This window comes from Rhinatrema bivittatum, chromosome 2, assembly GCF_901001135.1.
Source record: "Rhinatrema bivittatum chromosome 2, aRhiBiv1.1, whole genome shotgun sequence".
Classification (NCBI taxonomy): domain Eukaryota; kingdom Metazoa; phylum Chordata; class Amphibia; order Gymnophiona; family Rhinatrematidae; genus Rhinatrema; species Rhinatrema bivittatum.
In genome coordinates this window covers 388834721-388850503 of record NC_042616.1, presented here as the reverse complement: position 1 = coordinate 388850503, position 15783 = coordinate 388834721, and the positions used below count along the sequence as shown (strand labels likewise).

The following is a 15783-nucleotide window of genomic DNA, read 5'->3' as shown; positions in this document are numbered from 1 at the left end:
TGAAGGGGCCTCAGGTGTGCAAAGGCCCAAGGTACCAGGTTGATGGCGAAGGCCATTGATCCCAGGATCTGCAGGTAATCCCTCGCTGTGGGAACTGGGAGAGAGGCAAAGTGGAGAATTTGCTCCCTCAGCGACTGGGCCTTGTCCGGCCGCAAGAAGACCTTGCCTTGAGCCGTGTCGAAGCGCGCTCCAAGGAAGTCCAGCTGCCGAGACGGGAGGAGACTGCTCTTGCCAAAGTTGACTACCCAGCCGAGAGACTGAAGAAAATCGACCACCCTGTCGACCGCCTGCTGCCCCTGAGAGAAGGTCTTTGCTCGGATGAGCCAATCGTCCAGGTAAGGGTGTACTAAAATCCCCTCTCTCTGGAGCGCGGCCGCCACAACCACCATGATCTTGGTGAACGTCCTGGGAGCCGTTGCCAACCCGAAGGGGAGGGCCTGGAACTGGAAGTGTTGCCCCAGTATCTTGAAGCGGAGGAACCTGTGATGGTCCGAGCTTATCGGAATGTGTAAGTAGGCCTCCGTCAGATCCAGGGAGGCCAGGAACTCCCCCTGATGAACTGCCGCGATGACCGAGCGGAGGGTTTCCATGCGGAACCGGGGTATCCGGAGGACCTTGTTGACTTCCTTGAGGTCTAAAATGGAACGAAAGGATCCGTCCTTCTTGGGTACCACGAAGTAGATGGAATAATGACCCGAGCCCACCTCTCCGGAGGGGACGGGTGAGATGGCCCCCAGGGCTAGGAGCCGGTCCAGCGTGCTTTGTACTCCCAGGCGCTTGTGACTTGACCCGCAGGGCGAGAAGACGAATCTTTCTTTGGGGAGATGCCGCAAATCCAAAGCGTAACCGTGCCTTAGAATATCCAGGACCCATTGGTCCGTGGTGATGTTGGCCCACTCCTCGTAAAACCAGGCTAGTCGTCCTCCGATCCTCGGGAGGGAGGAGTGGGCCGGCCTGACATCATTGGGTGGACTTGCCGGAGGTGCCTTGCGCCGACGAGTCCCTGGGTGGTCTACGGCCACGAAAGGACCGGGTCCATGACTGAGACCTGTTCGAGGGGTTTCTCGGGCCCTGAGGTCTGGAGCCCCGAAATCGTCGTTGAGGGCGGGATCGATTCCTGGAGAAGGAATTAGACGGACGATATGACCGCTGGCGGTCCTCGGGCAACCTATGTACGGAGTTTTCCCCCAGGGATTTGATGATCTGGTCAAGATCCTCGCCGAAAAGGAACCTACCCTTGAAAGGTAGAGCCCCTAGGCTGGATTTGGACGAAGCGTCCGCCGCCCAATTCCTAAGCCACAATAGTCGCCTGACGGAAACAGCCGAAACCATGGTCCTTGCCAGGACTCGTAGTAAGTCATGGAGGGCATCGGCCCCGTAGGCAATGACAGCCTCAAGACGGTCCGCTTGCGCCGTTTCCTCTGGTGGCAGTTGCTGTGAAGTAAGGAGCTGCTGCACCCACCGAAGACCGGCTCGCTGGGTAAGAGAGCCACAAATAGCTGCGCGGACCCCCAGCGCCGAAACCTCGAAGATCTTCTTGAGGCAGACTTCTAGCTTTCTGTCCTGGACATCCCGAAGGGCCGTTCCCCCTGTAACGGGAATTGTGGTCCTCTTTGTGACGGCAGAGACTGCCGAGTCGACCTTGGGTACTTTAAGCAGGTCCAGGAAATCGCCGGGTAGAGGGTAAAGCTTGTCCATCGCTCTGCCCACTCGGAGAGATGCCTCCGGCGTGTCCCACTCCCGCACCAGAAGGTGAAGGAAAGACTCATGAATTGGGAACATTCGCGCCAGGGGACGTAGGCCCGCCAGGACAGGGTCCCCTTTTGAGCTTGCTGAGGCTACGGAGGGGGCCGGGGGCCCTGGCGGTTCGACGGGCGGATCGAGATCCAATTCCTGGAGGACGTGTGGGATGAGATCAGACAGCTCCTCTTTACGGAAGATCCGGAGCACCCTCGGGTCGTCACACTCCAGGTGCGCTGCCAGAAGCGAATCATCGTCAGCCGTCGAAGCTGGGTCACTCCCAGGATCCTGCGTTGGAGCCGCTCCGCTGGGTGGAAGGGCCAGGAGCGTCTTATGGCCGCCCCCCGAGGGCGCTGGATTGGCCCCCCCCACCCCCACCAGCCGGGGCATCTTCGCGGGCGTGGGGTTCGCTTGACCACCGACTGGTGACCCCCCCCGCCGGCTGCAGGCTCTGGAGTTACGCCTGATGCATCAGGAGGACAAAATCCACAGTAAAGCCCCCTGCTGGTGGAGGAACGGCGAGAGAAAGGTCCTTGGGGGGCCCCGAAGCGATGGGGGGGGGAGATGGAGCTCGAATCGGCCTTAATCGCGGCGAAAAACCATGCTGAGACTCCTCAGCATCAGAGTCAACAGCGCTCTCCAGCTCTAAAATGGCCGCCGCTCCCGCCAAAGAAGGGGGCGGGGCCCTTCCCCTGGTGCCGCGGCGCTCCGAGCCTGACGGCGAAAAAGTCGGGGAAGCTGGTCCGGTCTCTCCCCCGGGGAGACCAACACCGGAGGAGACATCCCGCGATCCGCCCTGCCCTCGGGTCGGCGCCGGGAGACCCCTTAAGGCGCTGCATGGCGCGCGGCCGGGAGGAAGGATCCCCTCAGCGACCGCCCCTAGGACCGGATGCGAGGAATCCGCGCCGCGGGAGGAGCGGGCTCGTCCGCCCAGGCTTAACTCAGCGAACCCTCCCCTCAGGAGCAGCAGGGGAATGCGACTTCCCTGCTGCCGCGGCCCCGGGGAATGTATACTTCGCAGGGCCGAGGGGGGGGGGTCCGAGTCACGGCGCGCCGAAGGGGAGAGGCTGGCCCCACCAGCATCCACCTGAGCCGTCCGACGGCGAAGCTGTGAAGAGAAAATAACAAAACAGCACAAACTTACCGCCGGAGAGAGGAGAAAGAGAAAAGGCAGGCAAGAAGAAAAAACAGTCCCGCTGGCAAGCTAAGCAGGGCTGTGAGACCCGGGCAGGGGCTCAAAGAGACTCCCTGAAGTGAGAAATTTTTTTTTTTTTTTTTGTTAATCTATTAATTAATTTAAGAACCCAGGCCTGCTTGATCCTGTCCTGAGAAGAAAATGATAGAAAAAATGTAGCAGAAGCCACAAACTGGGGAAGCAAAGGTTCCCCCACTCACATCTGCTGGAGTCAGAGAGATACTGAGGATCCCTGGAGGGTGCACCTGCTTATACGTCAGCACCCTCGGAAGTTTGCTCTGACTCCATCTGCTGGACGGGGGACATAACCCACGGTCTGGACTGATCCTAGTACGTACAGGGAATCACTGATTCATAGGAATCTGACAGGGGCTTGTAAGGGTGCTTTGAGATGGTTTTTCTATGAAGCCAGATTACATTGATGGTGATAACAAAATACAAATAATTATATAGCAATGAGTTTGCACTGATCAGACTTGTAGGAATAACCAAAGCTGCTGAAATGCTGAAAAGTATATTAAAGGTCAAAAAATATTTTAAGGGTCAGCTCTGAATTTTGTTTCTACCTTCTGGGCTCAATTTACAAGAAATCACATGACATACAAGAATCCAATCTTATTTGCATATATGAGATAACATTATAATATCAAACAATTAGGAAAATATGTTAACTAAGTAGCTAACTCATTGGTGTACAAATTATAGGTGGTGGCCTATTTAACCTATTGCATCACTAACATTCTCTGAGACTGCTCCTGAATTGCCTTTTTTGGTAATTGCACTCTCCTCCTGGGATATCTCAATAAATGATTTTTCTCTCGTTTGTTTATTGGTATTAAGTACTTCTTTCATCCCACAACAGGCTACAGCATGAACACTTCTGCTATGGTCCCTGGAACTGGCCTGAGACCACCCTGGAATAATCTGCTCTGCACTGGCTCATGCTCTTGATAGTTACTCTCCATTTGATATTTCCAATGAAAGTATCTAACACTTATGAATCTTTGTTATAGCCTATGGCAAACCTGTCTCAAAGGTTTGTTTGCACCTGGCAGTGCCTTTATTTTTTAAATTATAGTTTTTGCATTAGCACAATAACATAATAAATGATGGCAGAAAAAGACTATCCAGCCTATCCAGTCTGTTCAGTTTTTCTCACCCTACTGCTAAGAATACATCTCAGCAGACAGCCATAGAATGTAACCACCTGCAATATTTCTTCATAACCATGACATTCTTTGAATCTTCCTCCTTTGTACTCCACTGTCTATGGTAGAAAAGCATACAAGATCCCAACTTGGTTCCCTCCAGCATCTCACCTTTCCCAAGCCTAAACACAGGGCTCTGTAATAATTTAAATAGATAACAGCAATCGGTCTCTTAGATCCCTTGCATAGACCTGGCTACCTGTGTTTCCATTTTGATCTCTAATTAATTACAGAACTTGAAGTCTGCCAGAAAGAACTAGCTACTAGTTTTTATTCTAACATCTCGATATGATCTAAAGAGCTACTATTAGTAGGACGTCTCCCAGGTCTCTTATGTAGCCTTCCAGACAGACCCAGCTGCCAGCTGATTCAAACTTGTATATTGAACTATAGGGCTAGTTTTCAGCAATTTATGATGGAACAGGTTTGCTTCACGTCTTCTCATCATTTCCTGTAAATTTTATATTCCTGTTAGAATATTTAACTTGTTCTTTCATTACAAATATGACTGTGTAACTAGTAGCTTGTTTGTATGACAGGTCAGTTATACTTTTTATTATTATGTCATGTCTTGTCTCTTCGTTTTAGTTGCTTTTTTTTTTTATTATAATGTGTATTTTATAACTCAGAGTACATTGGATCATGCAGAATATCATTTTTTTTTAAATAAATGACCTATCCCTTTGTCTATTCTCCTGCCTATGTAGACCTATTAGTAATTATTCTTTTACTTGAGCATTACTTATAAATGATCATGAGTTTTCATATCCCTTTTATATACACAACGGTCTTGCTGCTTCTACTTTTTGCCCTTGAAATACACAGAGGTTGATATGCAAAAAAAAAAACAGCAGGCCTGCACACTGAGCTAAATGTAAATCAGATCTTGCAGTAATCTGTACTATGCTGCCATGATGGTCTAGGTCCAAAGATTACAATAGACAAAAAGCATTAGTCAAACGTCAAATATGGACTGGCAAGTGGTAATGAGGGTCAAAGGCAGTGTCATTAGCAACTTCCACTCTTTTCCACCGTTGTGTGCTAGTAATTCCATCTCTATGTCCAAGCAGAGTGCAAATGTCAAGGTGCCTCTATTAAGAGCCTGGAAACTGGACAGCAAAAATGTTTTTTTAATATTTGAATGAGCTAAGGCTCAAGTCTTTCCTCAACTAACCATCTCAATCCAATTTGGCAGGTCATGCACTTGACAGATTACTTTTATGATCTGAAGTAAAAAAAAAAAATTCCTTTTATCTAAATGTATGAGTTTTCTTCCGGTTTTCAAATTTAAAATAGTAATACTTCAAATTTTAAAGAACAATAGATTTAAAAACAAATTGAAACAAAAAGAATTTTGGGCTGTCAGTTATTTCTAGCTTTTTACCTCAGAAATAAATACTGAACTAAAATTAGCTCAAGTCTGCCAAGTCATAATTTATTTTTTTCTAAGTTACCAGGGCCATTTATTGAGAATCTAAAAAAGTCAAAATGAAGAGCCATTCTTCAACATACCGAAATATCCAGTTCTAAGAGCAAGGCCGTTTTCACTGCATCCTCCCTGGTGAGTTTCATAGCCTTTGTCACAGGAACCTGGAACACTGTCTCCTCTGAATGCATCATGGCAGGACAAGCTTCCTACAGAGAAAGGTACACAGATATATACCAAGATGAAAAGATGGGTACAAAACAAGTAGAGAAAACATCACACCAGATTTGAAAAGAACTAGCCAATACACTGAAAACTGAATTGATTTTTTTTTTTTTTTTTTACTGGCAATATGAAACAGCAATGGGTGGGGAAGGTATTTTTTGTTGCTTCACCTGGGCACAGGAGAGCTGGTGTTGGCATTTTAATCAGCAAAATTTTACTTTTCACAGCATTACATACACTAAGAGATCCTGAGGGTAGATGTGTTCTGGTAGAAGGACAATTATTTGGTAAGCCTGTTCTATTATGCAATGTTTATGTCCCAAATATGTACAACCACAGCTTCTTTGCACAACAGATAAATCGCTTGGCAAAATATAGCCATATGCCCATGCTTTTGGGATGTGACTATGTTTTTAATACAGAGTTGGATAGGGTCCCTGTCAAGCCAAAGCACTCTTCTGATGTATCAAGACGACTCCCATTTCTGTACCACCACTTAGATTTAATTAATGTGTGGATATGTCTACCTGCCTCGAGAAAGAATTCACTCTCATTTCGAGAGACTATGATGCACAGGCATTGTGAGACTCAGAAATGAAAAGGAAGAAGATTAAAGGATGCTGAGGAAAAAAAACAAAATTGCTTAAAAAATATTTCTGTTTGGTGTTCACCGTGGAAGGCCCTGGAGCAGGACCACATAAAATGAACCCAAATAAGATTGGCAGGGAGGTAAACAGCAATCAATTTTCAGAACTGCGCTCATGAGGAGTTAACTAAACTTAAAATAGATAAAGTGATGGAGCTGAATGGCATACATTCAAGGGTATTGAGGGAACTTAGAGAAGTCCACTGGCTGACATTTTCAATGCTTCTTTAGAGTGGGGAGCAATTTTGGAGGACTGGAGAGTGGCAGATTTGGTTCCTAGTCATAAAAGTGGAAGTAAGGAGAAGGATGGAGGCTACAGGCCAGTTAGTCTGATCTCTGTGGTGAGCAAATTAATAGAATTTCTGCTAAAACAAAGGATAGTAAATTTTCTGGAATGCAATGGATTGCATGACCCAAGGTAACATGGTTTTATCAGAGGTAAATCTTGTCAGACAAGCAAGTTTGCTTACCGTAAATGGTGTTTTCCGTGGATAGCAGGGTGAATTAGCCATGACATCTGGGGACGTTCCTCTGGTCTTCTAGGTGGCGGAGCTCCAAAGAGCACACAGAGTTGAGCTCTGTGTGTCTGCCTGTGCATATCGCCACTTGGTTCTTGGCTTGCCTCAGTCTGTTTATCCAAGCTTGCAATTGCACTGTCCGGAGACTGTCTGAGGAGGTGGGTGGGTTAGCATGGCTAATTCACCCTGCTATCCACGGAAAACAGTTTATGGTAAGCAAACTTGCTTTTTTCCACAAATAAGCAGGTTGAATTAGTCACGACATCTGGGGAGTCCCAAGCTGAGAGGGTTGAGCGCCCCCTGGTGTTGGAGGTGACATAGTCCATTCCGGTTCTCGCATGGGGTTATGCTCAACCTGGTTCCTCTTTTCGGACAGTCTCTTTTGTTGTTCCTGCCAGGATGGCTCGACCCATTGCCGCGTCTGCGGTTGCTTGCGGGTTGAGGCAGTAATGTGTCGTGAAAGTGTGTAGTGACGACCATGTGGTGGCTTTGCATATATCCTGACTAGGCGCACAAATGTACCATGGAGGCTGCCATTGCTCTAACCTGGTGAGCATTTGCTGCGGTAGACAGGGTTTCCACTCTTTTGTCATAGCAGAACCTGATGCACTGGGTGATCCATGACGACAGTATCTTGGTGATGGGGAGTCCGGGGCATTCGAGTTGAAAGAAACAAATAGCTGCGAGGCTCTGGATTTCAACTGTGCACACTGTTTGTAATATGCCAAGGCCCGTTTGCAGTCTAACGTATGAAGCCATTTCTCCATCTCCAATCCATGCAGCTTCGGGAAGAAGGTCAGCAGCATAATTGTTTGATTGAGGTGGAAGGCTGACACCACCTTGGGAAGAAAAGATAGATGAGCCCTTAATGTTACTTTATCATGGTAGAACTCCAGGTAAGGTGAGTAATGAACCACTGACTCTCCTCGCCAAGGTGAGTGCCACTAGAAAGAGGACTTTCCAGGAAAGGTATCACATGTGGCAGCTGTCCATAGGTTCGAAGGGTGGGAGCATCAACTGCTCTAGGACCAGATTAAGATCCCATGGCACTGGTTGCTTTTTCACCGGTGGGCGCAGCCAGAGAATGCCCTTCATGAACCTGGAGACGAGTGGGTGGCATGACACCGGAGAGCCCCCCTAAGGAAAGTGGTAAGCTGCAATCGCACTTACATGCACTCTAACTGAAGCTGTTGATAGGCCTGCTTGATATAAGAAATGAAGATAATGTAGCAGGATGAGTCCTTAATGTTACTTTATCATGATAGAACTCCATGTAAATCCAAGTGTGTTAGAACTGTCCTCTCGATTTCTGCACTATCCACTGGTGGATGAGGTTGCAGACCCCGTCTTTCGTGACCTGAGCACCACATGTCCCGGGTGTCGTGTCCGCCCCTTGGACTGAAGGAGCAGGCCGGCGTTTCTCCCTCCTTTGATCATTTTCCGGATGGTAAGAGCAAGGAGAGTACTCAAATGATCCTGCTCTGCTTGGAGCATGTGCCCGGAATCCGGCCAGGTCTGCCTTTCCCCGGGATACGACCGGCGCCACCGACCGGTGACAGAAGTGGTTGACGCGATCCGTGTTTCCCGGATTGTCAAGGCCCTGATGTCGCTGGGCAAGAAGTTTGGCGACTACCACTGCCAGGGTGTGGGAGGGACCAGCGGTTGATTGATGGTGGACTACTTGCACAGCTCCCGTGTGAACAAGGGAGTCCTTCAGTTAAAGCGTGTTCCACTGAGCTGGAAGTATCAGTATTGCCCAAGGTACGTTGGGTGCGGGCCCTCCATCTCTGGGAGGGAGGGATAGCACAGTGATCCAACCCCCTGAACCCACCGGGGGTGAATCAATGGCCCAAGATACTCCTGTATGGCACTACGCCAGCCTTCTGTGTCTTGGGGGTGGGTTTCTCCTGATGTTGTTGCCCCTGGGAGCCTGCTCAAGGCTTCAGTACCAATCAAGCACAATCGATTGCTCCTAAAACCCCTGTTGGGGCTTGGAGCTGGTTGGGTCCTCAGGGGGCTGCTGCTGGCGCTGGCTGCGTTGTCAGCCGCAAGTCTGCGGCTGTTGAGTCTGCGGCTCCCTGGATGCAACTGCATTCTTTATGGGGTTGAGGGATATCTTCTTCCTAGCTGTTGCTCCCCCTGGGAGAGTCAGCAACTGTACCGCAACATTTTGCTCTTTTAACTGGGTGACTGTCTCCCACAGCTTATCGCTGAAGAGGTTATCGGGAAGGCAGGGAAGATCAGCGAGCATATCATGGACATCTTCCCTGATGGCACTTGCCCGCAGCCAGGCCAGGTGTCTGGCCGCAATGGCCCCTGCGGAAATCCTGGCTGAGATGTCAAATGCTTCATAGATAGTTTGACGCAAATGGCGCTGTCCTTCCTCCAACGCATGTAAATGTGAGGGGGGTTCCCATCCGGATCAGTTGCCACCACCACTAGTCTTAACGACTGAAGGCATTCGTATAAGTATTGGGTGATGTATAACTGATGTTGCTGAATTTTGGCATTCAGCATTGCGGCCTGGAATATGCAATTATCAAAACTGTCCAGATACTTGTTATCCCTCCCTGGAGGGGCACTCACTTGTAATCAGGGTTTCTTTGCCCTCTTCATGGCTGATTCTACCATGATAGAGGCATGAGGGAGCTGCACCATGCTATAAAAGAGTGATTCCTGCATCCTGAACTTCAAATCCGTTTTGCACGAGGTTGCCGCCCCAGAAAAAGGGAGTTGCCATGCCAGAGTCATCACTTCATCCAGGACCGCATGAGAAGGCAATGCAGTTGGCTCTGCCAGTGCCTCAAAGATCTTGAGGATCCCTAGGACCTCCGCTCTGGGATCCGGCACTTTCTTGGTCTCATCTTTGAGGGTAGTGCCCATCTTCTCCACAAATTTTGAGTAGTAGAGGTCTTCTGGGGGGTAGATGGGCCTAGATTGTTCCTCCGGGGGATCTGAAGGGTACCCTGTCGAGGAGTCTGGTGACGAGGCGAGCGACTCGAATGGTGATCCTTCCTGTTGCTCCTCGCACGGGGGAGTTGTACTCGGCCGGCTAATATCCACCCTCACTGGGGCCGATGAAATGCTTAGTAATTAGCTAGAGACTGGGAGCTAAGTTTTTTGTTTTTTTTGTTTTTTTTATTATGGTTTTAATAATCTTACATACCAAGAAAGCAATCTTGACATAGAAACTCTGAAGTATCAATATCAATTTTACATAGTTATAACATCATTGGATTAATCATAACCCAATCACAACTCAATACTTGAGAATAATGAGGTACCCTATACTAACTACTTATTAAAGGATCGACATTCTAATAATTACACTATAATTAATAGACATTACCTTTCAAACAGCTGGGAGGAGAATATTTCTATGTGAGAGATAGTATCAGTGTATTTAGGGGGTTCTTGGATCTAGCTGGAATTTTATTCCTTTACCCCCCTCTTTTACTCTATCTTTATCAGACAGGAAATTAACTAACTGTTCTGGAAGGAAGAAGAGATAGGTTGACCCTCTGTATCCAATTTACATCTACAGGGAAATTTCAATAGGAAGCTCGCTCCTATTTGTTGGACCGGAGATCTTAAAAGCAAAAATTGTTTTCTTTTCCTTTGTGTCATTCTTGACACTTCGGGGTAAATCCTCACCTGCATGTTCAAAAATGTATCCAATCTATATTTAAAGAATAATCTAAATACCCATTCCCTATCCATTTCTAGTGCAAATGTTATTATCATGGTACTAGGTTCAGCTAAAGTGGAGTTGAAGTTTCTAACATTTCTGTCAGATTTAACAATGGATTCTCTATATTAATTCAAGAGTTTCTCCTCCATTCCCTCCTTCCTTTTTCCCTTCTAAAACTTTTTTCCCTTGTGGGAGGTGAAAAGCTCTCACCACTGAGGGTATATTTCCTGCTGGTACTTTTAAGATCTCAACTAAATACTTTCAATACATCTCTTTTGGAGATATAAGAGCTAATCTGGGAAAATTAACAAATCTTAGATTCCTTACTCTTAATGAATTTCCCATACTTTCCAGTTTATTTAACATTTTTGTATTAACCCTCATTATAGATTGTTGAGACTCTTTATTTGAATCCATAAGATTTTTAATCTCTGTATTCTGCACCGTAACACTTTTCATTGCCTTCTCTATTGATAATAATCTTACTTCATGGTTTTGTACAACATCATTTATAGGAGAAATTTTATTAGCTATAAAATTTCCTAAACTCTCAAATGAAGTCCATAAAGATTCTAAAGTAAATTCAGCAGGTTTCTGTAATGAATAAGAAGGAGTTGAGGAGTCAAGTCCAGCAATTAATCCTTGATCCCCCCCTCACTGGACTGCCAGCAGACTCGCCGGGTCTCAATTTCATAAGAACATAAGAACATAAGAAAATGCCATACTGGGTCAGACCAAGGGTCCATCAAGCCCAGCATCCTGTTTCCAACAGTGGCCAATCCAGGCCATAAGAACCTGGCAAATACCCAAAAACTAAGTCTATTCCATGTAACCATTGCTAATGGCAGTGGCTATTCTCTAAGTGAACTTAATAGCAGGTAATGGACTTCTCCTCCAAGAACTTATCCAATCCTTTTTTAAACACAGCTATACTAACTGCACGAACCACATTCTCTGGCAACAAATTCCAGAGTTTAATTGTGCGTTGAGTAAAAAAGAACTTTCTCCGATTAGTTTTAAATGTGCCCCTTGCTAACTTCATGGAGTGTCCCCTAGTCTTTCTACTATCCGAAAGAGTAAATAACCGATTCACATCTACCCGTTCTAGACCTCTCATGATTTTAAACACCTCTATCATATCCCCCCTCAGTCGTCTCTTCTCCAAGCTGAAAAGTCCTAACCTCTTTAGTCTTTCCTCATAGGGGAGTTGTTCCATTCCCCTTATCATTTTGGTAGCCCTTCTCTGTACCTTCTCCATCGCAATTATATCTTTTTTGAGATGCGGCGACCAGAATTGTACACAGTATTCAAGGTGCGGTCTCACCATGGAGCGATACAGAGGCATTATGACATTTTCCGTTTTATTCATCATTCCTTTTCTAATAATTCCCAACATTCTGTTTGCTTTTTTGACTGCCGCAGCACACTGAACCGACGATTTCAATGTGTTATCCACTATGACACCTAGATCTCTTTCTTGGGTTGTAGCACCTAATATGGAACCCAACATCGTGTTAGGTTAGGACTTTCCCAGCGTCCTCACTTGGTTCTCCCCGTTTAGGAGACCCTGGACCTTCAAAACATCGTGTTAGGTTAGGACTTTCCCAGCGTCCTCACTTGGTTCTCCCCGTTTAGGAGACCCTGGACCTTCAAAACTGCAGGCAACTTCGGCCTGCAGCATATCCGACTCTGACTCTGGGGCCCAAGTGTGGCAGGGTTTGCTGGCGCCACTCTCAAAATCGGGGATAATGAGATGTCAGAGTCAGGCAATGGAGCTTGAGACAATTCTGAAGCTCCCTGCACTAGCGACTGCACACCCGATTCAATTCCTCCTCGTATAATATGTGCGTCCATTTGTCCAGATTTTTCAGGGTTTAGGGAGGTTCCAGGGCACACCTTCTCCTTAGCCCTTCTTTTTCTGACACTATGAGGCATTTAAAATTAGAAACAAAAGTCCAAGTCCACACAAAGCAGCGGTTTGAAATGTTTCTATTGGTCCTTTAATAAGGGAGGTGTATAGTAAGTTCACTAGTTTTCCTCCACCTTGAAATCTTTGGACAAGGGGATGGCCTTATATCTCCCAGGCCCGTCCCACCCTGATGACGTCAGCGTCCCGAAAGGTTAACGGAGGCCCCGGCTGGGCTAGGTAAGGTAAAACCTTTGTCCAGTTTCAACCTCCTCAAGAAAATTTGTAGTCCGCTCTCACCTCCACCTCCGGAGCTAAGATTTAATACTAAAAAATGCAGACTAATGCATTTAGGATGCAAAAACCCAAGGAGAGAGTACAATATTGAAGATGAAATTCTTCTAAGCACAAAAGAAGAAAAGCAGGATCTGGGGTGATTGAATCGGAGGATCTTAAGGTGGCCAAACAGGTGGCTAAAGTGACAGCAAAAGCAAGAAAGTTGCTTCGCTGACAGGGAGAGAGGATTGGTCAGCAGAAAAAAGGAGGTGATATTGCCCCTGCATAGATCGCTGGTGAGACCTTACTTGGAATACTGTGTATAGTTCTGGAGACCGCACCTTCAAAAGGATATAAACAGGATAGAATTGTTCCAGAGTGTGGCTACTAAAATGGCCGGTGGTCTTCATTCTAAAGTATATGAGGATAGGCTTTAAGATCTAGAGGAAAAGTGAGATAGGGAAGATATGATGGAAACATTTACATTTCTCAAAGAGACTAGCCTCTTTCAACAGAAAGGAGGCTCTAGATTAGGGCTTCCCAAACCTGTTCTGGGGACCCCAATGCCAGTCAGTTTTTCAGGTTATCCATAATGAATATGCATGAGATAAATTTGCATATACTGAGTCTCCATGGTATGCAAATTTATCTTATTCCATTGTGGATGGACTGAAAACCTGACTGGCTGTGAGGTTCCCAGGACAGGTTTGGTAAGACCTGCTCTAGAACAAGGAGAAATGAGATGAGGGTAAAAGAGGATAGTCTTAGGAATAACCTTATGAAATATTTCTTTACAGAGAGGGTAGTGGATGCATGGAACAGCCTCCCAGTGGAGGTGGTGGAGACAAAAACAGCATCTGAATTCACGAAGACATGGCATAAATACAGGGAACCTCTGAGGGAGTGATGGGAATTGTAAGGGCTACATAAATTGGACTGATAGGCAGACTAGATGGGCCATATGGGTTTTTCTGCCATCACATTTCTACGATTTCCAGATGTAGCTTTTCTGCAGTGGTGGGCACAGATATTGGTCCCTTGGAAATTAGGCTATGCCCCAATATGAATGGATTTGGAGGGTTTAGGCAGTGGGAACCAAGAGAAAAGCCAGAGATCTCCTACATACCTATATTATGATAAAATATTCCAAGATTACCCAACACTGAAATGGAAGGAATACTCTGAGTTTAATGCAGCCCTCTCACAGAACTCCCAATTATATTGGAAAACTGCCAAAGCAGTGCGCCAAGGGGAAATAATAGCATATGTAGCAAAGTGAAAAAGGGCACTGGCTAATGAAATTTTACTGTTAGAGAGAAAGCTGAAATTGAATAAACTCAGATATGGGAGCACCTCTTCTCAAGTGAATAAATCACAATAGCTACAAAGTCAGCATTCAACACTCTGATACACCAAAAGAAAATGAAATTATATTACAAGTATAGATTTTTTAAACGTGGTAACAAAACAGGGAAGATGCTAGCCTTTGTCATCAGGTCTTAGAATGGTACAAGATATATAATGGCCATGAAGAATGCTAAAGGACAGTTAGAAAATTCTAATATGAAGATTTGGGATATTTTCTATGACTATTATACTAACCTTTATAAGGCAGATTCTTGTGACCCAGATGATATTTTGGAATATTTGCATTCTTCTTCTTTACCCATTAGAGTTCATAGAAATCCAGATGGCAATTAAGCAATTAAAATTATGCAAAGCCTCAGATCCAAATTGACTCCTGGGAGAATTTTATAAAATCTTAGAGCACATCTGCCTGCCTCTGGGCTCCATATTCAAAGCTTTGCTTGAGAAGGGATAGTTTGCTGATGGGACTACTAGTGCGACAATTATTGTGTTACCTAAGTCTGATTGTAACCCCAAGTTACCAAGTTATAGTCCCATTTTGTTTCTTAATTTTGATGTTAAGTTACTAGCAAAAATAATGGCAGACTGTCTTGCAAAAATACTATCTGACTTGGTTTGTTAAAGATAGACATGCAGTTTTGAATGTATGGAGTATAACAACATCCATTAAGCAATCTTCCCAATGTCACTTTAAATCCTTGCTGGTAAACCTTGAAGCCAAAAAGGCATTTGACAGGGTGAGCTGGGTCTTATTGTTTACAGTCTTAAAAAAAAAAATCCCATTGTAGCAAACTTGGTAAATGACACTCTCTCAAAGGCCTTTTATTTGCAAAGGGGCATGATACAGGGGTGTTCTTTGTCATCTTTACTTTTCCTTCTTTCTCTGATGCTCTTTCTAGGAAAACCCATAGCAAATGAAATTATTTGGGAGCACCAATTTAAAATTGCGGCATTTGCCAATGATATCTTAATCCATGTAACCTACCACCAGGACTCCCTAAATTTAATCTTGCAGGAAGTGGGCAGGTATGATTAGCCTGCTTAAAATTAAATCTGGACAAATCTGAGGCTCTATTGATGGGAGATATGGCAGAAAAGATGTGGGAGGCTGACTTTCCCCTTAAATGGACCACAGACTTCTTTTTAGGTAGTCAGGTATAGTTTTGTCAATCTCATCTTTATAAGTTAAATATTTCAAGGATTTTACAAGTCATGCAGAGGTCCGTGTAAAGTTGGACATCTCTTGTGTTTTCTCTACTGGGAAAAGTCCGTTTACTTAAGATGATAATTCTTCCTATGTGGCTCTAGATCTTATGGTTCTCCCCATCTTACTCACACTAAAGGATTTGGACTTACTTGGAAAGTATAAAGAAAATGTCTTTGGCAGGGGAAGAAAGCATGTCTTCATTTATTGCAACTAATGAAACCCTGGAGTAAAGGAGGGCTGAGCATGCCTAATATCAAATTATACAGCATGGAAGCAAATCATCATACTGGGAAGAGGTTGATGGGTACTGATTTATCATCATCTTCTGGGCTTAGAAAGGGTCCCAATGGATCACTTGGCTCCTAGCTTTATTCTGC

The 15783-nt window shown here is 45.6% G+C and overlaps 1 protein-coding gene across 4 annotated transcripts in view; it reads right to left on the bottom strand.

Annotated features, from left to right (window-relative positions):
- MTRR (5-methyltetrahydrofolate-homocysteine methyltransferase reductase) overlaps positions 1–15783 on the bottom strand; it is a 233773-nt gene that overhangs the window by 154840 nt on the left and 63150 nt on the right. For all 4 annotated transcript variants that reach the window (XM_029590020.1, XM_029590021.1, XM_029590018.1 and 1 more), the window contains one exon: positions 5656–5778. In XM_029590020.1, the coding sequence (XP_029445880.1) occupies positions 5656–5778 (123 nt within the window). The remainder of the gene's footprint in view (positions 1–5655; positions 5779–15783) is intronic.